This window comes from Jaculus jaculus, chromosome 2 (assembly GCF_020740685.1).
Source record: "Jaculus jaculus isolate mJacJac1 chromosome 2, mJacJac1.mat.Y.cur, whole genome shotgun sequence".
NCBI classification, from domain to species: domain Eukaryota; kingdom Metazoa; phylum Chordata; class Mammalia; order Rodentia; family Dipodidae; genus Jaculus; species Jaculus jaculus.
The window spans coordinates 193,462,675-193,485,701 of NC_059103.1; the positions used below are offsets into that span (position 1 = coordinate 193,462,675).

Below are 23,027 nucleotides of genomic sequence, written 5' to 3' on the forward strand. Positions count from 1 at the left end.
GGGGTGAGCCACTACTCCCAGCCAGGAGGCTGTTAGTCTTACAGTGTTGGTAAATGGTCATAATTTGGGAGGTTTGTGCTTCTGTGCCTTCATGGAGAATATTGACTGTTGTACTCATTTGTTCTGTTCATGACCTCAGCCATGATCCATCTGAGTGTAGTCGGGATGGATGTGTTTGCAAGGTGGTCACTGAGAGATTCCTTTGCTGGGCTGGTTTTGGATCTTTGAGACTCAGTCTTACTGTATATATTGTATATAGCCCAGGCTGCCTTCAAACTCAGAGAGTAGCCCAGACCATCCTGGACTTTGATGTGATCCTCCTGCCGCATCCTCCCAAGTGCTAGAATTATATACATGTGCCACACCCAACAAAATTTAAAGTAGAGAGCTGAGCACACACCTTTAATCCCAGTACTGGGGAGGCAGAGGTAGGAGGAATACCATGAGTAAGGTCCATCTGGGCTTGAATGAGATCCTTGAAGGCTTGATGCCTTGAAAAAAAAGTTAGGAGGTAATATGATGGATAATGGAATTTCAAAGGGGAAAGTGTCAGGGGGGGGGGAGGGAGGGGATTACCATGGGATTTTTTTTATAATCATGGAAAATGTTAATAAAAATTTTTAAAAAAGAATCAAAAACAAAATAACAACAACAAAAAGTTAGGTGCTGAAGAGATGGCTCAGTGGTTAAAGCACTTGCCTGTGAAGCCTAAGGACCCAGGTTCAGGTTCGATTCCCCAGGACCCATGTAAGCCAGATGTACAAGATGGCACATGCATCTGGAGTTAATTTGTAGTAGCTGGAAGCCCTGCTGCACCCATTCTCTTTTTCTATCTGCCTCTCTCACTCTCAAAATAAAATAAATTAAATATATTTTTAAAATTAAAAAATAGAATGTTACAGGCTGGAGAGATGGCTTAGCGGTTAAGTGCTTGCCTGTGAAGCCTAAGGACCCCGGTTCGAGGCTCGGCTCCCCAGGTCTCACGTTAGCCAGATGCACAAGGGGGCGCACGCGTCTGGAGTTCGTTTGCAGAGGCTGGAAGCCCTGGTGCGCCCATTCTCTCTCTTTCTCTCTATCTCTTTCTCTCTATCTCTTTCTCTCTGTGTCTGTCACTCTCAAATTAAAAAAAAAAATAGAATGTTATAAAATTTGGACTTATCATTATCCAACTTCCACTTTTCATCATTCTTGTGGAGAGATTGTATTGATTTGTTTTTATTTTGTGTTAGCAAGATATGCATGTTTGTCTTAGAATTTGGATCTGTCAGCAGAGCAAGATTATGTATACTTGTTTCAGATACTTTTAAGTAATCAAATTAATTTATTTTCAAAGGCTAAATTATTTTTTCAATTTGCTTATTTTGGATTTTGGATTTCTAAAACAAATCTAAGCATAAAAATTGTTCCATTAGCCAGGCGTGGTGGCACACGCCTTTATTCCTAGCACTCAGGAGGCAGAGGTAGGAGGATCACTGTGAATTCAAGCCTGCATAGTGAATTCCAGGTCAGCCTGCGCAAGTGAGACACTACCTCAAAAAAACCAAAACAAGTGTCTGGAGAGATGGCTTAGTAGTTAAGGCATTTGCCTTTCAAAGTCTAAGGACCCAGGTTCAATTCCCCAGTACCCACATAAGCCAGATGCACAAGGTAGCGCATGCATCTGGAATTTGTTTGCAGTGGCGAGAGGCCCTGGCTTACCCATGCCCTCTGTCTCATACACACACACACAAATAAATAAATAAATGAAAGAAAAACATTTTTTATTTTTTAACAATTTATTTTTTTATTTATTTTTATTTTTACTAACATTTTCCATGATTATAAAAAATATCCCATGGTAATACCCTCCCTCTCCCCCCCACACACTTTCCCTGTGAAATTCCATTCCCCATCATATTACCTCCCCATCTCAATCATTGTACTTACATATATACAATACCAACCTATTAAGCACCCTCCTCCCTTCCTTTCTCTTCCCTTTATATCTCCTTTGAAAAACATTTTTTTAAAAAAGGAAGGAAGGAGGGAGGGAGGGGAAGAGCAAGAAAGAGAGAAAGAGAGAGAGAATGTTCCATTGCTGAAGCCTAGACAAGGTATCATGTATTATGTATTCCAGGCTGGCCTGAGACTCAGTATGTAGCAAAGGATGACCTTGGACTTCTGATCATCCTGCCTCCACCTCCCGGCTCTGGTCTTATGGGCAGTCCTACTGCTCCCAGGTTTTGTGGTGCTGGGACTCAAACCCTGTGATTTGTAACTACCAGACAAGCACGCTACCAACCTAGCTACATCCACAGCCCCTAATTTCAAATTTTCATAGTATACTTGTGACAGTCAATTTTGAAAATTTGAAACTGAATCTCTATTTTAAAACTTGGTATATCCATTAACTTCTGTTTGCTGGGACGGAACACCAGACAATAAACAGCTGATGAAAGGAAAAGGTTTATTTCCAGCTTAGAGTTTCAAGAGGCTGTTTCATCGTGGCAGGAGCAGGTGTCCAGGCATCCTATCTCATCAGCAGGGAGGAAGTAGAGAGAGCTAAGTGCAGCTAGCATGGCTGAGCTTGACACCCCAAGGCTGGCCTCAGCAGCACACCGCCCAAAAGCTCCAGCAGCTGGGGATTAAGTTAGAGGCTAAATCACAAACTCGTGAAGCTATGGGGACACTTTACCTCCCAACTACCACCTTGGGTTAAGAGAAGTTTCAGTGACCTGGGGCTGTAGCTCAGCGGTGGAATGCTCGCTTAGCCTGTGCAAGTCCATGGACTTGGTCCATAGCACCACACACATATCCACACATCCAAGCATGGCAGCCTGTAATCTGGTCAGTTGGTAGGCTGACGTAGGTATAGTCCTGTAGTCCTAGCGCTCAGGAGGCTGAGACAGGAGGAGCTTGGGCCATATAGCAAGTTTGAGGACAGCCTGAGCCACATAGTGAATCTTCTCCTCAAAGGCCAAACAAAAGTATAGCAGTTACTTCCTCTTTGCTGGGACAGAATACCCAGCCAGAAACCGTGTGGTGATGGAGAGTTTATTTCAGCTTCTAGTTTCAGAGAGTAGAGTGCATCACGGTGGGACAGGAATGGCAGCAGGGACTTGAGGCAGATGGCCGCATTCAGATTCATGCTGGGTAGCTTGCTTCTCCTTCCTTCTCCTTCCTTCTTTTGTCATTCATCTTTCTTCATTCTTTCTTTTTCTTGTTGTTCTTGTTTGTTTCTTTTTGTTTGTTTGTTTGTTTTTGTTTATTTGAGAGTGACAGAGAGAAGGAGGCAGAGAGAGAGAGAATGGGCGCGCCAGGGCCTCCAGCCACTGCAAACGAACTCCAGATGCCTGTGCCCCCTTGTGCATCTGGCTAACGTGGATCCTGGGGAATCGAGCCTCGAACTGGGTTCTTAGGCTTCACAGGCAAGCGCTTAACCACTAAGCCATCTCTCCAGCCCTTCTTGTTTGTTTTTCAAGGTAGGGTCATGCTCTAGCCCAGGCTGACCTACAATTCACTATGTAGTCTCAGGGTAGCCTTGAACTCAGTGAACCTCCTACGTCTGCATCCCCAGTGCTGGGATTAAAGGTGTGTGCCACCATGCCCAGCAGCTTTTCCTTAAAAAAAAAAAAAAAAACTATTAGGCTGGAGAGATGGCTCAGCAGTTAAGACATTTGCTTATAAAGCCTGACAACCTGACTGGTTCCTCAGTTCCCGCGTAAAGCCAGATTCACAAAGTGATGCATGCATCTGGAATTCATTTGCGGTGACAGGAGGCCCAGGTGCACTCATTCTCACTCATTCGCTCTCTCATGTAAGTACTACTTACTAACTGAATGCACAGCTGGAGCTCACTCACTCATGCTGTCAAATATGTAAGTATGTTATTAAATTTTTAACAATTTATTTACAAGCGAAGAGAGAGAATGGTCATAGCAAAGACATCTTGCCACTGCAAACAAACTCCAGCTTCCTGTACCACTTTGTGCATCTGGTTTTACATGGGTATTGGGGAGTCAAACCTGGGCAAGTGTGCATCTTCAACTGATGAACCATCTCTCCAGCCTGCTTTCTCCTTTTTACACAGTCTGTGAACCCGGCCCATCGGAACCCACCCATAGTTTGGGTGGGTCCTCCCACCTCAACTAACCTAGTCTAGAAAATGTCTCACAGATATAACCAGAGAGCTGGAGATATGGTTCAGCAGTTAAATGTCTTGCTGCAAAGCCTGATGGCCAGGATTGGATTCCCCAGTACCCTCAAAGCTTAATGTACAAAGATGGTGCATGCATCTGAAGTTCATTTTGTGCTCATTCATTTTCTCTCTGCTTGTAAATAAATAAGATTTCTTTTAAAGATACGAGATTTGGGGAGAGAGGGATGGCTTAGCAGTTAAGGCATTAGCCTGCAAAGCCAAAGCACCCAGATTCAATTCCCCAGAACCCACGTTAGCCAGATGCACAAGGTGGCACATGCATGTGGAGTTCATTTGCAGTGGCTGGAGGCCCTGGTGTGCCCATTCTCTCTCCCTTCCTTCCTCTCTCTCTCTCTCTCTCTCTCTCTCTCTCTCTCTCTCTCCCCCCCCCTTTGTCAAGTAAATAAATAAAAATAAAATATTTTTTTTAAAAATATGAGATTTATTTCCTTGGTGATTCTAAATCTTGTCAAGTATACAACCAGAGATTAACCATCACAAAAAGATTTGGCAATTTACAAAAAAGAAAAACTCTTAACAATAGATTTATAGTTATATCTTGAACTCTTGTTTGAATTCTGTCTCATAATGTCTATGTCAGGTAAATCTCTATTTAAACATCACATTTTCTTACAGTATTTCTTTCACCATCGGAATAACCTGGATATAAGTGCTGTGGTTAGAGAAGTGTATCGTCTCATGGAGACCACGCCTGCTGACATTCATCCAAATAGCTTGCTTAGTGGTTTTGCTGCACTAACCAAAGGGCAATACCCAGTGTTTAACCAGTATCCGAAGTTTATTGTGGACTACCAGACACAGGAGCGAGAAAGAATAAGGAATGATGAGTTGGATTACTTGAGAGAGAGGTGAGCATGGGATATACCTGGTCTCTGCCACAAATGACATGTCGTCAAGTGTTTAAATATTCTTAAGCATTTCTGTAAAATCAAAGTTTGAAGACTAGTGATGTCTTTCACGATGCTTAATTCTTATACCTGGAAATAAAATCATGTATTGTACAGTAATCCAGATGGACATTTTGTATCTTGATTTGTTTGTATTATTGCCCTTTCTTGTTTACATTGTCATAATAGTAAATATTGTCTACTTAAGGCAGACGGTTGAAACCATGCAAGCAGAAGTAGAAGAGCAAAGAGCTGAGGATGAGGCTTGGTACCAGAAGCAAGAGCTGCTTCGCAAGGCCGAGGAGACCAGAAGAGAGATGCTCCTGCAGGAGGAGGAGAAGATGGCACAGCAGAGGCAGAGGTACACTGCCTGCCTTGGAAGGTGTAGACACAGGAGCTAGGGGGGTAATTTTCTTTCATTTCTTTAGTTAGTGGCACCATTTGTAGAATTATCAAGCCTAATTTCCATTAAACAAATACTTCAGTATGCAGTAAAATTAATCCCAAACCTATAATGAATATGATAACACTGCACTGATTTTTCAGAAGTCCTACAAGTGCTAATGTTCTATGAAGGACATTATTTAGAAATAATCAGTTTAAACCAGGCATGGTGACTCACATCTGTAATCTTAGCAGTCTAGAAGGCTGGGGCAGGAAGATTGACGTACGTTTGAGGCCAGTCTGGGCTGCGTAGTGGGTTCCAGACTAGCCTGGGCTATAGAGTAAGACTCTCTAAAAGGAAAATAAGCATCGTACAGTAGGCAGAAGTGTGTTGTAATGGAGTGCTGGGTAAATCTCCTTTTGTGGAATGTAATTTTTTAAATTATGTTTTAATAATATTTTAATCTTAACTATATTAGCTAATAATGAGAAGTTCAAAAATATGGTAAACTGTTTAATTAAAATTATGGGCTATGCAATTAGACTAAGCCTAATACTGGGAAAGTCATTTGTTTTATTTTGTTGTTGTTGTTTTATTTTTGTTTTGGGAGGTAAGGTCTGTCTCCCTGTGGCCCAGGCTGACCTGGAATTTTCTATGAAGTCTCAGGGTGGCATCAAATTCTCGGCAATCCTCCTAGGATCTCTGCCTCCCAAGTGTGGGGATTAAAGGCATGTGCCATCACATCTGGCTGTTTTTATTTTGTTTTATCTGGTCTTTTTGCTTGTTTTATTTTTTTGTCTTTGAAACAAGGTCTTCCTGTATAGCCCAGGCTGGCCTTGAACTCAAACATCTGCTGCTTCCACCTCCCTAGTTCTGGGATGGCAGCAAGTGCCACCGTACACAGCTTGGGAAACTATTCAGTCGGTTTTTATCTTACTCTTACTCTGGAAACCAGTTTTCTAGTGTTGATTAAACACACTTACAGAACTGAGCTGCTAGTCTTCTACTACAATTATAATTGGAAACCAGTATATATCATGTTTGGACCAGTGGAACATTTTATTGGGATAATTCCCTCAAGCAAAGAATACCACTCGTATTAACATGACTTGACAGGGCGGGGGTGTAGCTCAGTGGCGAGCACTTGCCGAGTGTCTGAGAGAGCCCTGGGTTCCCTCCCTGCCCTGGGAAGTCAACAAAAGATTGGAGACTTGATTGTCCGACAGGTAGACCTGTTAGAATTTTGTGTATGAAAAGGACAGCCAATTACATGTGGCCACTTGTCACCTTCCTGAATACAGCTTTGTCACTTGGCATCATTTGATTAGTGTACTGTATGCAGGGCTCTGTTGCAGCATCACCTGTTAAACTAGCCCAGCACATCAAGCTAAGCAGCAGGCAGACTGTTGTTAAAAAAAGAAAAAATGAGTGCTCCTCAATATATTTGTATGTCAGACTAGCTGCCGTGAGGAGAGAGCTGAGAATAAAGGAACTCCACCTCCAGGATGCGGCGAGAAGGCGCTTGCTGCAGGTGCAGCAAGATCAGCGTGAGGCGGAGCTCCGAAGACTAGAGGATGAAATTGAGAGAAAGGTTTGTTGATTCTTTCCTGTTGCTGTTGGTGGTGGGCTTTGTTTTGTCTTGTTTTTAAGGTAGGGTCTCACTGTAGCCCAGGCTGGCCTCAAACGCACACTGATCCTCCTACTTCTGCCTCCCAAGTGCTGGGTTTAAGGCGTTCACCACCACTCCCAGCTCCAGGTTTATTAAATGTTTGTTTTATTAAATAACTTATTTATTTGAGAAAGAGGCAGATAGAGAATAGGCAACCAGGGCTTCTAGCTTCTGCAAACAAACTCTAGACACATGCACCACCTTGCACATCTGGCTTTATGTGGTTACTGGGGAACTGAGCCCGGGTCCTTAGGCTTTGCAAGCGTGCGCCACCACAACCAGCCAAGCTGCTTCTTTCTAAAAGTTACGTCACTTGACCCAACACCATCTGTTAAATACTAACAAAGTTGTTTGCCAACTGAATCACTGTATGTTAGACTGCCTTACATATTTCATCTTCTCCCTTAGTCTGTTCCTATGCCAAAACCACACTGAGTGACAGTAACGTTGGTTTAACCCAGGCCCGCTCATGGCTCTTCCTCAGTATGCCCAAACATGACAAATCATTTGATCTCTCCCCACCTCCTCCATCCTTTTGAATTTTTATTGGTATTTCACTGAATTTATGTGTTAATTTTAGAAGTATCAAACCTAGTTTTGATAAAATACTGGTTTTTTTGTTTGTTTGTTTGCTTGTTTTGGTTTTTGGTTTTTTTAAGAGGGAGAGAGAATGGGTACACAGGGCCTGTAGCCACTGCTGATGAACTCCATACACATGCACCACCTTGTGCATCTGGCTTACATGGGTCCTGGAGAATCAAACCTAGGTCCTTTGGCTTTGCAGGCAAGTGCCTTAACTGCTAAGCCATTTCTCCCCCCAAATACTGTTTTTTTTAAAGCATTTTAAATTCATATATTTGAAATCTTTTCAGTATAATACTTTCTTTTATTAACTCCAATTAATTTTAGTTGGTTTTTACAATCTGTGACTTTTAAATTACCTCATCTAGTAAATTTAGTTAATAGTTCATTATTCTAAAAAGTATATTCTTGCTGGGCATGGTGGTGTACGCCTTTAATCCTAGCACTCAGGAGGCAGAAGTAGAAGGATTGCCATGAGTTCAAGGTCACCCTGAGACTCCATAGTGAATTCCAGGTCAGCCTGGGCTAGAGTGAGACCCCACCTCGAAAAACCAAAAAAAAAAAAAAAAAAGTATATTCTTTCCCAAAAGTAATGCTCAGAACTCTGAGGTCTTTACCCAAACTCTTCTGAGCTAGGGCAAGACATTTATATATATATATATATATATATATATATATATATATATATATATATATATATACATACATATATATATATATATATATTTTTTTTTTTTTTTTAATTCCTCAAGAGATAGGGCTGGAGAGATGGCTTAGTGGTCAAGCACTTGCCTGTGAAGCCCGAGGACCCCAGCTTGAGGCTCAATTCTCCAGGACTCACATAAGCTAGATGCACAAGGTGGCACATGTGTCTGGAGTACGTTTGCAGTTGCTAAAGGCCCTGGCGTGCCCATTCTCTCTCTCTCTTTATCTGCCTCTTTCTATCTGTCATTCTCAAATGAATAAACAACAACAATAACAAAATTCTCAAGAGGGGAAATGACTGGTTAAAGGTGCTTGCTTGCTTGCAGATCCTGTTAGCCCAGGTTCAGTTTCCCGGCACCCATGTAAAGCCAGATGCCATCGACATGAGAATGTGGCGCGCCCTGCGGTCCTTTCAGAAGCACCTCAGGCCTCTGCCCTGGTGGTCTCCACCTTCCAGGTGACCACCACATTGCTGTACTCGCACCCTGCCCAGGCCCCAGTAGGAAAGACTGCGTGAGTCCACAGTGACACAAGCACGTTGCTGTGGACATCTGTCAGCAAACATAGCTGAGCTGTTTGGCCCAATTTCCTCCCCCCCCAACCAAGGTTGGGTCAAGCTCTAGCCCAGGATGACCTGGAGCACACTCTGTAACTTCAGGCTGCCCTCAAACTCAGCCTTTCTCATGCCTCAGCCTCTCCAGTGCTGGGGTTAAGGGCATGTACCAGCACACCCAGCCCCATGGCTTCTTGTATCTGAAAACTCATAAGCAAAAGTGCTTCTGTACCAGAATTCCTAAAAAGTGCCTCGTGCTATGCCAAACCTGTCTTTCACCTCTTGGCATCACCAGTACTCCTGCTCCATAGCCTCAAGCCCGTCACCTTTGTGCTTTCTTTTTTTTTTTTTTTTTTTGGTTTTTCAAGGTAGGGTCTCACTCTAGCCCAGGCTGACCTGGAATTCACTGTAGTCTCAGGATTGTCTCAAACTCATGTCATTCCTCCTACTCTGCCTCCCAAGTGCTGGGATTAAAGGCATGCGCCACCACGCCCAGCTTGTGCTTTCATTTTAAAATGCAAGCTTACCTACCTCAGAGCACACCTAGGCTCTACAGTGAGCATAGTATATTTCCAATTATGCAGGCTTCAAAAACCCATAGGGCTGCAGGTAGGTTGTCCACATTATAAGATCTCTAAATCCATTGAAAGCTGCAATCAGAGTCTTTTTGACATTGACAGTTAACTGTTTGCTCATAGGTTCACATGCGGGATCAAGAAATTGCTACCACAGCCAAAGACCTAGAAATAAGGCGAATGGAACTTGAGTCACAGGAAAAGCTGTATGAGAAGGTATAAGATCAGTTCCTTCTAGTGTGAAAAAAAGTGCATTGTACACCCCACCTTTTAATCAAATCCACATTTATTTACTTGTTTATTTATTTTCTTCAGTTGACATCCTTGAAGTGTACAGCAGCAGCTGGACTCTGTCCTTCGGGGTCTGGCGTGAACCGTGCCGCTGTTGCAGGGATGGGCCCAGCTTCCCTCTCCCAGCCCACTCTGGTCTCAGCGGTCTTGTCTCCAGGAGTCACTGTTTTTTGCCTTGTGCACACACAAGCACATCTCTTGCCCAACAAAATTCAGTTTCATCTCAGGCATAAGCTTCAATTTTAAGAAGAACTGTGTGCTCCTTTAGTCACAGAGACCCCTCTTATAGCCAGCAAATGACCTTGCCCCAGAGCCTTCCTGACATATGGCCTCCTAGAAAACCTGCTTCCAGTGGGCCCGTTATTTGCCCCCACAGTTTAGCAGCAGGAACTTCACTTCCAGCCCCTGTTTAGACTATATTTATTCATGGCTTTAAAGTAAAGCATTCACTTTAGTCACTTTTTAAGCAAAACATAGTGTTATTTAGGATTGTAAGTTAGCCAAAATGTTTGAATGTACAGTTTGTTGTAATTCTTTAATTCATATTTCTCCAGCAGCTTAGTCTAGTATCTGAGGCACCAGATGTAAGCCCAGATTTTGCCTCAGGATCTTCTGCCAGTTTACTGTTTCCCCATGTTTGTGTCATGGCAACCGTAAATCAACAGACCCGGTGCAAGTTGATCACCTCACCTGCCAGCCCACCGTCTGACTGCTTTGGCAGCTGAAACTTACGTGCCTGCATGGTGCTCAGAAATTCAGATGTCAGACCTCAGCCTTACATTAAGGGTACTTACCCAGTCAAGTCTGTGCAAAAAAAGAGCAGGCTGGAAAGATGGCTTAGCAGTTAAAGCACTTGCCTGCAAAGCCTAAGAATTTGTGTTCAAATCTCCAGGTCCCATGTAGCCTCCCGAGTGCTGGGATTAAAGGCATGCACCACTACGCTTGGCTCATTTTTATTTTATTTTATTTTTGCTTAGTGAACTTTTTGAACTAAGTCTGTAAAAGCTATATTCTTTGCCATGGGTAACCAGCCACAGAAGCCTTTCCTCAGCTTAGTGGTCAGCTGATGGCTGTTTGGGGATTTCCTCACTAGCTACCTTTTTATTATTAATTTTTAATTTTTATTTATTTATTTGAAAGCGAGAGGGGGGAATGGGCATGCCATGCCTCCAGCTACTGCAAATGAACTCAAGACACATGTGCCACCTTGTGCATTTGGCTTATGTGGGTATTTGGGGAATTGAACCGGGGTCCTTAGGCTTTGCAGGCAAGTGCCTTAATCACTAAGCCATCTCTCCAGCCTGTCATTAACTGTTTTTAAGCAGAAAGCTTTGGGTCACTGCTGAGGGGATCTGGGGGATCCCTTGGAGCACACCTCCAATACCCAGCAGGGAGCTCAGGCCTGCCTTAGAGGTCACCTTTTGGTGAGCTCCAGGCCTCAGTGACGAGCAGAAATGAGAAGCCTCAACACACACAGCCCTCAACTGCGCCCAGCCTCATATACGCACGTGGCCTTGGGAGTCCCAGGAAAATCTGGGGGCTTTGCAGAGGCTCTTTGGACTTGAGTCTTCAGCTTTTCCTTTGAAGCTCTTTGATGAGCCTGCTTGTTCTAGCCACAGCCCACTGCCTCAGCCAGCCAAGATGGTCAGCTCTTCTCTGCTCGTTTTTTACATAGTCCACAGAACACTGGCTGTTCACATCAGGTGTTCAGGGGCTTCTCATAAAGGCATCCTGGGGACTGGGTCTTGCAGTGACCCACTAGAGAGGCCACAGAAGCATTGGGGAAGTTTCTGGAATGGTCTGAGGGAGTCCTGTGTCAATATCTCTTGATAGCCAAGGTGCTCAAAAGCTGATGCAGAGCTTGGGGCTCAGGTGGGAATAGGAATAACACAGATAGATTAGCAGGTTTCGCTGATGTGATGTCACCACTCTGTTTATTGCCCTGAAAATTAAATGTTTCTAGTTTTTAGTTGTAGCCTGATAAAGGAAATTCCTTTTGTATTTTAGCATTATCATATACATCAGCAATTTCTTTACAGAACTTCACTAGAAATCAAGAAGCTGTTGCCAGAGAAATTCGAGATGATGCAAATGCTTATAGACAAAAAGTGGATCTTGAAGAAAAAATGTTTCATAAGTTGGTAGAAACTGGCCAGACTCCGAACAGGAAGGCTCAAAAGGTAAAAATGTGAATTTAATGTATACATACTGGGGAATTTCTATGCATTGTTCCTTTAAGAGAAAAATTCAGAAATTTCTGAAGTTAAAGCAACTTACTGAATTTCTTTGTTCGTTTGTCACAGTTTACAGCCCCTCTCATTGCTTTATTCACTCACAGGAAGTTGGTCTCATGGGGTGTCACAGATAGTGGCCTCGTGGGGAGCCACTTACAGGTGGCTGGCTTCATTGGTAGCCAAGTATACAAATCTTTCATACTCTTTGATAATCTGAAGTCTGAAAAGAAAACATGCAGAAAATAGTGATTTGCAGATTGCACTGTCTTGCTGGGCTCTGCCTCAGAAATTGTCCCTGAGTGGACAGGGTTACAGAAGCAAGCTGCTTACAGAAGTCCTGCTGCTGTGTGAGCCAGCACGCACGGGCCGCCCCTGTGGAAAGCACACAGCCATCAGCCAGTGAAGCCAGCAGTGGTTAAGTCAGTGTGGGGAACGCTGCTTGAAAATGGGGCCCAGGTGGTATCTAGTTTGAGGATATTGTACATTATTTTAAGAATTTAAGAAAAAAATTCCACTGTGGTGGTGAGGGTATGCACAAGGGGAGGAAGTAAAACAGAGGAGAAGGGAAACAAAAAGAAAATATGTTCAAAATATGACATAATGAAACTCAGTTCTTTGTATGCTAATACCAATTTTAAAACCATAGGAAAAAATTCCCAAGCCGGGCATGGTGGTGCATGCCGCCTTTAGTCCCAGCACTTGGGAGGCAGAGGTAGGAGGATCGCCATGAGTTTGAGGCCATCCTGAAACTACATAGTGAATTCCAGATCAGCCTGTACCAGAGTGAGATCCTACTTCAAAAAAAAAAAAAAAAAAAAATCCAAAGCCAGGCAGAGTAGCTCTCACCTTTTCATCTCAGCATGAGAAGTCTGAGGTGGGAGGCTTGTCTTGAGTTCAAGGCTATCCTGGGCTATAGAGTGAGTTCCAAGTCAGCCTGGGCTAAAGTGAGACCCTACCTCAAAACCAAAGAGAGAGAGAGAGAGAGAGAAATTTCTCAACCAATTTTTATAGAATTTCTTAGAGAATTACCTTTCCACAATGCTGACTTAAGTGAGGTGGAGTAAAACTTGAGACATTTGTACAAGAACTTTAATTATCCTTTTAACAAATTGTGAAGTGGTTATGTGTCCTGAGCTATCCCTATCCCAAAAACCAGGAACAGTGAGAGGGAGAGGGGCTTCTGTTCGATACCAGTCTTTAGCTGACTTCGCCAACACAGACCCCTGTTGTGTTTTTACATTCTAAAAATGGACTCTGCTAACTCTGTTTGTGTGAAAACAGAAATTGTTGGATCTTACCTCCTCTCCACCCAGAAGTTCTCAACCTTCAGAATCACTTCAAAAGCTGCTACTTTTCTTTCTTTCTTTAATTAAGACAGGATCTAACTATATAGCCCAGGCTGCCTTGAACTCACAATCCTGTCTCCTCTTCCTTCCAAAGCTTTTTATTTTATATATTTATTGTGTGCAGTGTGGGGCGAGGTTTGAAGAAGGATTTCACTCCTACCCTGGCTGGTCTGAAACTCTCCAAAGCTTTTTAAAGTGTCATTTTCCAGCTGCTCTGGAGATGCACTTAGTTGGTTTGTGGTGGGGAATGGAAGAGGGTGTGTGTGTGTGTGTGTGTGTGTGTGTGCCCAGGTGACTGTACCATGCCACCAAGGTTGTTAGGAAAGTAGTGGTAGACACTTGGATACATTGAGTATATCCATTATAATTTTCAGTAGCCTGATTCTTGCTCCTTAGGTAATTGAAGACAGCTTGGCAAAAGCTGAACAAGCCTGCCTGAATGCTGACTGGCAAATTCAAGCTTTACATAAACAGAAATGTGACGATGTACAGCGAAATGAAGGGTATCAAGAAGTAGTCAAACTCCTTCAGAAAAACAGAAGGAAAGAAACTGAAGTGCTGAACGCCATGATGGAGGAGGAAGCTAAGAAGGTCAGAACAGCATCTGAAACTCTTTATTAGCGTGTTAATGTAATCTTGCACCCAAGCCTCACACACACTATGCAAGCACTCTGCCCCTGAGGTATACCCTCAACCTCAATTTAATGTGTGTCCTCAAAGGTGCTATCTAAAAATAACTAGGAATCTTTCTTGGGTTGGTTGGTTGGTTGGTTTTTTCCCAAGGTAGGATGGTCTCACTCCAGATCAGGCTGACCTGGAATTCACCATGTAGTTTCAAGGTAGCCTCGAACTCATGGCTATCCTACCCCTGCCTCCCAAGTGCTGGGATTAAAGGCATGCGCCACCACGCCCAGCCCTGAATTTTTCTGTTGCTTTTTTTTTTTAATTTTTTGTTTATTTTTATTTATTTATTTGAGATCGACAGACAGAGAGAGGAAGAGGGGGAGAGAGAATGGGCACACCAGGGCCTCCAGCCACTGCAAATTTGAACTCCAGACGAGTGTCCCCTGTGCATCTGGCCAACGTGGGTCCTAGGGAATCGAGCCTTGAACCAGGGTCCTTAGGCTTCACAGGCAAGCGCTTAGCCACTAAGCCATCTCTCCAGCCCTCTTTCTTGTTTTTATTAGAGTGCCTTAGCATACCAGCTTCTGGATTTGTTCTGGCTGATTGGATAATATTACTTCATTAAGTTACCTAATTCTTTTTTAAATGTTTTATTTTTATTTATTTGAGAAAGAAAGACACACACACACAGAGAAAGAGAGGCAGATAGGTAGAGAATGGGCATGCCAGGGGTCCTAGCTGCTGCAAATGAACTCCAAACACATGCACCACCTTGTGCGTCTGGCTTATGTGGGTACTGGGGAATTGAACCTAGGTCATTTTGCTTTGTAGGCAAGCGCCTTAACTGCTAAACCATCTCTCTAGCCCAAAGTTACCTAATTCTTTATACTTACAATGTAAAAAGATTTTGAGCTGGTCAGTGTGCTTGAAACCAATAGTAACAAAACCCAGAATAAGCTGGGCGTGGTGGCACACGCCTTTAATCCCAGTACTTAGGAGGCAGAGGTAGTAGGATTGCCATGAGTTTGAGGCCACCGTGAGACTACATAGTGAATTCCAGGTCAGCCTGAGCTAAGTAAAGTGAAACCCTACCTCAAAAAACCAAAGATAAATAAATAAATAAAATAGCAGTGACTTTAAAGAAGATGGGAGTTTTTATTTTTCTTTTTCACAAGAAGAAAGCCTGGAGGTTAGCAGAGTATCAGGGCTCCAAGGTCATCAGCCTCCTTTAATCTTTCTCCCCGCTTCCTGGTGTGTGGCTTTCGTTCTTCATACCTTATCATCCGAGATAAGTGCTGGAGTTCCAGCCACCATATGTACTCCAGACAGTGAGGAAAAGGTAGAAGAAGCGTGTAAAATGTTCCCGCTCCGTGTGAGCCAACTTCTTTCTACCCCTTCCAGAGTGCCATGTCATTTCTGCTAAGACATACTGTCACTTGTAGCAGGAGGTATTAAGATCCCAAATAAAAGTAAGATTATATTCCTAAAGAAGAATCAGAATGGATTTGGAGGCAGTAACTAAGAGTACATGTCACACCTATTTCTGATTAATCTCCAAAGCACCATGGGATCCGTGGGCTGTCAGAGGTGCCCTGGGCTTACCCAAGGCCACTGCAGGGTAGAGAAGCTTTGGTTCTGGGTACCTAGCTGTGGAACCTGTCTCTTTCTGCTGCTGCCTCCTATCTATTTTGACAGCTGCCTTCTCACAGTAGATTTCCTTCAAGACACTATCCCAGGTCATTTCCCTCCTGTGCTACCTCGTCCCAGTGACCTGGAGCCTTATTTTATAAACCGTTTGTTGAAGGGCAGGAAAGAAAGGCCTGGGGTGGAGTGATGCCCAAAACACTGAAAAAGTTGCCTTAGGAAAATTGTGGTAGAAGTCCTCTCTTTAAGGTAAGATGCTGAAACTATGCATGGACTGTAAAACTGGATCCAACTGAACTTGAACACGGACAAATTTCAGAGATGAGATGGTGTTTTAAATCTGCCATTTAAATTATTCTCTGAGCTCACTGTAAAATGATTGTTTCCTCATTTTGTGGGAGACAAATCTGAGGCTACTAGAAACTGCGAGACTCCCCTTTGGTCAATATGTGTACCATATATGGGCAAAGAATAATTCCCTGAGTTTTGTAGTGTATGCTATTAAGGTATTTCACATGAATTTCCATTAATGCAATGCAAGCTTAGTTTGATGAGGTCTGGCCCCTGTGGGAAGAATTACATTACTTCACTGGGACAGTTGGTACCCTGCTGTGTGCTTCATGGCACTTGGGGTGCCTACTGAGTGGTCCAGAGAACCAGCCTCAGCTCTCACAGTTCTTTGGTAGCTTTAGGTCACCATAGGCCCCCAAGTCCTATAGTCCAATAGGTCCTGTGTGCACTGAGTGAGCAAAGGGGGGGAGGACAACGAAAGATCTGTGTCGGCATGGTTTTCCTGATCTTGCTGTGCCTCTTGTAGTGGAAGGAAGCTGAGGAAAAAGAATTTTACTTGAAATCAGAAAAGAAAGCCGCAGCCCTTTCAGATGCTTCCAGAAAATGGTTCTTAAAGCAGGAGATAAGTGCGGCTTTAGAACACGCTGAAAATCCACTTCATAAAGGTGAGTGTCCCCGTGGGGCATTGCTTTTTGTGTTACAGACTCCTTGTCCTAATACGGTCTGTTTCATAAGTAAATTCTGGAGGTCCAATTTGGTATTTTTATGTAAGTTATGCTTAGCTGAAAATCTCTCATTTTATTTTTAGCTTCTTAAAGCTTTTTTTTTTTTTTTTTTTTTTTAAGTTTTTGGTGAGTTAGGATAGGCTGAAATGGTGGGCTGTTAAAAAAAAAACTCCAAGTTAAACTGAGGATATGGCTTGCTGGTGGAGTGCTTATACTCACACATGAACATACACACACCAAAGTAAAAAAAAATTATAATTAAAAATTTAAAATACAGCCGGTCATGATGTTGCACGCCTTGAATCCCAGCACTTGGGAGGCAGAAGTAGGAGGATCACTGTGAGTTTGAGGCCACCCTGAGACTACAGAGTGAATTCCAGGCCAGCCTGGGCTAGAGTGAAACCCTACCTTGAAGAACAAAAAAAAAAAAAACAGTCTAGCCAGGTATGGTGGTGCACACCTTTAATCCCAGCACACAGGAAGCAAAGGTAGGAAGATCACTATGAGTTCAAGGCCTAAGACTATATACCTCAACAAACCAAAAAAAAAAAAGGAAAAGGAAATTATAGTTCAGATACAAGGAACTTTAACTGTTTTGTACTGTCAATCTTTTTGGTAACGTAGTTTACTCACCAAGCTGTTTGTCTGTTTACATTGCACATTGTACTGTATATTCAAGCCAGATGTTGCACACTTGTGATCTCAGCACTCAGGGCTGAGGCGGGAGGATCATGAATTTCAGACCAGCCTGAGCTACAAAATTAGAGGGAGGGGAGAAACACTCACAATGGAATCTCACTCAGCCATAAGAGGAAACAAAGTTTAGATCCCATGCTACAGAAGAATAACCCTTGAAAACCGTATGTCTAGTTGAAGTTAGAAAAGCCAGACATAAAAGCTCCTTACTGTGATGTTTATTCCTATGAAATGAGGAGTTACAGATCTGCAGATAGGAGATGAGTAGTTGTCAGGAGTGGGAGGTGAGTTGGCTGCATGAGATTTCTTTCTGTGGTAGTGAAAATGCTCTGAACTAGTGATGATGATGGTATAAATGAATATATTAGTGCTGCTGAATTATTTGCTGTAAAAGGGTGAATTGGCCAGGTGTAGTGGCACACAGCTGTCATCCCAGCACTTTGGAGGTAGTGAACAGATCAGAGGTTCAAGACCAGACTGAGCTAAATAGCAAGCTTGAAGCCAGCCTGGGCTACATGAGACCCTGTCTCCAAAAAGGGGAGAGGGGCCTGAGGAAAATTGTGTGGTATACAAATTATATCTCAGCGAAACTTTACTTAAAAAAAAAAAAAAGGCGGCATTGGGAAATATTGTTGCAATGGGACCAGGTTTCAAAACTGCTAGGTGCTGAAGGAAGAAGACAGGAGGCCTCTGAGAACAGGTGGCCGGGTGACACCCAGCCCGGTTTCACGGGGTGAGCACAGCCACCGTCACCAAGCTGCTTTCAGTGCTGGCGGTCAGGGGATTGAGTGTGCTCCCAGACACTGAGTGGCCTTAGGCTTCTGTAACAGTCACCTTCTTGTTGCCGGGACAAAACACGCAACAAAAGCATCTTATGGAGGGAAGGTTTACCTCCCCTTATGGCTTTGAGGGAAGTTTCATCATGGTGGGAAAGCATGGCAGAGCAGAAGCTGGCCATAACATCTGCCACAGCAGCTGGTAAGAAACAGCAAGAGAATGAACTCATCCGACAAGGGTCCTTAGGCCATAGCTTGTCAGGGTCTGCCCCAGCAATACCTCCAACAAGGCTCCATCAGCTCGGGCCTAGTAGGAAGCTTAATCACAGACACCTGAGGCTGTAGGGGACATGTCATGTTCATACCACCACAGTTAGCTGTTGATAAAACGAGAAGATTACAGGCTGGGCTACCTTTAATTTTTTTACAGTTCTGGCCTTGGATTGGTTTCTCACCACTTTATGGTTTCTGGAACTCCTATTGTTCCTAATAGAACTTGATGATTAAGCAATGGTAGGAAGCTCCTACTTTGGAGGTATAGTTAGGCCAGCCAGAGGAGAGAATTCCTGCCCAGGGTTGGCTCTAAGTGTCTTGGAGAATGTAGATGATGGGCTCTCCATGCCCGCAGAGGAGAGGGACCTCAGCTCTAGAACAGCCTTTCCTCCCGCACAACTCCAGGCGGGGCTCGGGAGTCAGAGAAGGAAGGGAACTAATGTAGGACTTTGTTCCTTCTGTATGTGGTGTCTGTAGTGCCAACTCATTTAAGTACATACTCACTTAAAATAATGAAGAATTTTCTTACACATTGAATGAAGGGACACGGCAAGTTACAGGACAAGGAGTGCAGAAAGTCACTTGTCAGTTACACTTTGTTCTGACACATTCAGCGCGTCACCGGTGATGATGGTTCCGGGGAGCTGTGGTGAAAGCTCGGGGCTGCTTATTGTAGCTCCCAGTTGAGTGCTAGGCCAGCGCTTAGGTAAACGAGAAGCAGTGGCGGTTCGAGGGGAAGCTGAGTTACCCAGCAGCGGTGGCGCCGGCTGGCGGCTCAGCTGGCGAGGGGGCGGGAAGAGCGCATGGCGCTGGGGCACTGGGCAGCAGCCAGCTTGCTTCCTGGCTCCACTTTCTGCAAGTATTTTAAGTAACTTCTTTAAAGCCTTCCTTCCTTATGGAAAGTAGTTTGAATTTGCCTTCTTGTTTTTTCCCCTGGGTGAGTTCTTATAAGAAGCCCTTTTCTGGAGAAGTACGGGTTTATTAACTGCCTCTGTCACTGGAAGGCCATATTTGATGATGACACTTAGATTCCATTTCCTCACACCAATCCCATTTAGTTACATTGTCTTTGTGGCTCGTTGAGCTAAAACTCCGAGTTGAAGCTCTGCAGGGCAGGTGGAAGGCAGGCATGGTAGTGAGTCAGTGAAACAGCCATGAAGTTTCAACCTGTGCTGGGAGCTAGAAAGAAGAGGCGCGGTGAAGGTGCCAGGGTGAAACGGTTTGCGGAGATTGAACATCAAATCAGATGTGAAGCTTGAGGAGTTAGGGCATAATAAAAGCACAGCTAAAGCTGGGTGTGGTGGCGCATGCCTTTAATCCTGGCACTTGGGAGGTAGAAGGTAGGAAGATCACCGTGAGTTTGAGGCCACCCTGAGACTATTCCAGCTCAGCCTGGGATAGAGTGAAACCATACCTCAAAGAAAACAAAAACAAACAAACAACAACAACAACAACAAAAAAAAACAGCTGAAAGGTGAGTTTTGAGGTGAGGCAAGGCAAACAGTTAATTTAAAAAAAAAAAACATTGAGCCAGGTGTGGTGGTACACACCTTTAATCCCAGCACTTGGGAGGCAGAGGCAGGAGGATCACCATGAGTTCAAGGCCACCCTGAGACTGCATAGTGAATTCAAAATCAGTCTGGGCTAGAGTGAGACCCTACCTTGAAAAACTTTTAAAAAAGGTTGGAGGGCTGGAGAAATGGTTCCAGAGTTAAAGGCACTTGCTTGCAAAGCTGGATGGATGGTCAGGGTATGATTCCCCAACACCCATGTAAAACCAGGTACACATAAAGGTGCATGTGTCTAGAGTTTGTTTGCAGTGGCAAGAAGCCCTGGTGCTCCCAAATTCTATCTGCCTCTTTTTCTCTGTCTTTCCCTGTCTCTCAAATAAATGTATACATGTACATTTTTTAATAACGCCTTTGTCCCCATTGTCACTGCTGGGCTCAGTAGTCTAACAAGGCCTCTGAGAGGCTTCCTGCTGCTAGTCCTGCCTGCTGTCTTTGCTTGTGATGAGGCCCTGCCCGGCACGGTGAGCAGCTCATAGCAGTTCTTGGGGAATATTTGCTAATTGCATTTCATGATCTCTTCCAGCTAAAAATTGGGGTCACCACCTTGTCATTTTTGTAATGCTACTGAGGCTGAATCTTGTTCATGCTAGGCAAGTGCTCTGCCCTCAAGCCATATTCCAATCCCTGACATCTAGTTTTGGGGGGTTTTGTTGTTTTTTTGTTTTTGTTTTTGTTTTGCATGTGTGTGCCCAGGTGGGCATGCGTGCATATGTATACCAGAGGTCAGCGTTGGATGTTTTCCAATTAATTGCTTTCTACCTTCTTTTTCGAGACTGGGTCTCTCATGAACCTAGAGCTCATCAATTCAGCTCAACAAGCTAGCCAGTGAGCCCTGGCGTGCACCTTCCCCCACCTCCACCTCCCCAGTACTGGCGCTACAGGCGTGACCGCCACACTTGGCTTTTACGTGTGTGGTGGACCCTGTGATTGTCCGCAGGCGCTTTACCCACTGAGCGATCTCCCCAACCCTTTGGCATCTACTTTTTAGCTGTCTTTTAGTTTTTGTTTTAGCTAAAGATATTCTAAAACACTGTTCCAAGAACGTAAGCTCAGCTTCCATTCTCCGCTACATTTTCCTTGCCTTCGGAATGATGGCAGCATTCTCCTCAGCGCAGGAAGGGAAGGGTCGTAATCACCCTTGACATTGTTAGTTTGCCAAGGACCGTTTGTCATAAATGTGGAGTTTCCACTTCCTCCCAAACATCATCATCTGCTCCTGTTCCTAGCAGAAGTGTCTTAGTTGCAAAAAGAACAGGTGGCCACAAGCTGTTTTCCCCTCAAGCCTCACAATTAAATGGTGTTCCTGAAATGGATTCCTCTCCAGAAAGTAAGTTGATAAACAGGAAGACTCTTCTATCTGTTCACAATATTAAGCAAAATTGAGGCTGAAGAGGTAGGGAGAGCACGTTGATGGGGACAGCGGGAGTCTGTCAGTTCACCCAGGGAAGGCTGGGTGCAGACCAGCCGCAGATGAAGACCATCTTCCAGATGTGTGCAGGCTGCTCAGACCAGCCCTGTTGCCCCAGAACAGTTAGGGCTCCAGCCGAAGGCTGCCACTGACCAGCCTAGCAGCACAAGAGGCATGGCCACCTTCATGTCATTAAGAGAAGAAACTCCTGGCTGATGATTTTCTCTTCCTGTGCACTGGGCTCCACACAGCAGCCATTGGGAGTTCGTGCTGTCTCCTTGCACCCAGGTTGACTGCGGAGAGTGAACAGCTTCCTGCTGGCTAGTGACTTCTGATCTCTTGTCATTGGGAAAAGGATAACTTGTAGGGACTGGGTGGGACATTTTATCAAAATGTAATCATAAAGCCAGGTGTGGTGGTGCATGCCTTTAATCCCAGCACTCGGGAGGCAGAGATAGGAGGATCGCTGTGAGTTCAAGGCCACCCTGAGACTGCATAGTGAATTCCAGGTCAGCCTGGGCCAGAGTGAGACCCTACCTTGAAAAACAAAACAAAACAAAACAAAAATGTAATCATAGCATTAACCCATAAAGGAGTAAATTCTATTTATTACGAAATGGGGCTGGGCCTGGTGATTCTAGCCTGCAATTATGGCTACTTGGGAGGCTAAGGCAACAGGAGGATCATGAGTTCAAGGCCAGCTTTGGACATTTAGTGGTACTTTGTCTTACTTTTAAAGGGGGGGGTACAGGAGAGATGGCTTAGCTGTTAAAGCACTTGCCTGCAAAGCCTAAGGACCTGGGTTCAATTCCCCAGTACCCAAGTAAAGCCAGATGCACAAGGTGGCACATGCATCTGGTGTTCCTTTACAGGGCTGGAGGCCCTGATGCTCCCATTCTCTCTTTCTCTATCTGCCCCTCTCTCTCATAAGTAAGTAAATAAAATCTTAAAAAGAAGAAGAAATGGAGGACTGAAGCTGTGGCTTAGCCATGGCATACTTGCCTGCAAAGCCAAAAGTCCTAGGTTCAATTCCCCAAGACCCATGTGAGCCAGATGCACAAGGTAGCAAATATGTCTAGAATTCGTTTGCAATGGCTGGAGGCCCTGGCATACCCATTCTCTCTCTCTCTCTCCCCACCTCTCTCTCAAAAAAATAAATTAATTAAATATATTTTTAAAAAATAAATTTTTTTTTAACAATGGAACTGGGTCTGGTGGCATGCCAGGGCTCCAGCTCCTGCACAGACTCCAGGCACATGCCACCTTGTGCATCTGGCTTATGTGGGAACTGGGGAAGTCGAACCTGAGTCCTTAAGCTTCACAGGTAAGTGTATTAACTGGTAAAACCATCTGTCCAGCCCAAGATGATGCAAAATTTAATGACACCTTTTGAGTTCTCTTAGAAGAGCAAACCTAGAAACAATACAGCTTGTAAGTCCTATGTTACATGTGACATTTTTGCTAATTCATTTTATATGTATCTATAAATTCTGTGCCAGAATAAGAATTGAACCAAGGATCACTGATCAGCCAGATGATGATTCCCAACTGTTCTCTGTTCTGACTCACCAGAACTTAAATGTGTTTTGTTTTA

At 44.0% G+C, this 23,027-nt stretch overlaps 1 protein-coding gene across 1 annotated transcript in view; it reads left to right on the forward strand.

Moving 5' to 3' along the window:
- The window catches only part of Tbc1d31 (TBC1 domain family member 31), a 79,367-nt gene that overhangs the window by 54,689 nt on the left and 1,651 nt on the right, over positions 1 to 23,027 (forward strand). The window contains exons 17-20 of the mRNA XM_045143319.1: positions 9,678 to 9,770; positions 11,885 to 12,025; positions 13,822 to 14,016; positions 16,511 to 16,649. Of these exons, the coding sequence (XP_044999254.1) occupies positions 9,678 to 9,770; positions 11,885 to 12,025; positions 13,822 to 14,016; positions 16,511 to 16,649 (568 nt within the window). The remainder of the gene's footprint in view (positions 1 to 9,677; positions 9,771 to 11,884; positions 12,026 to 13,821; positions 14,017 to 16,510; positions 16,650 to 23,027) is intronic.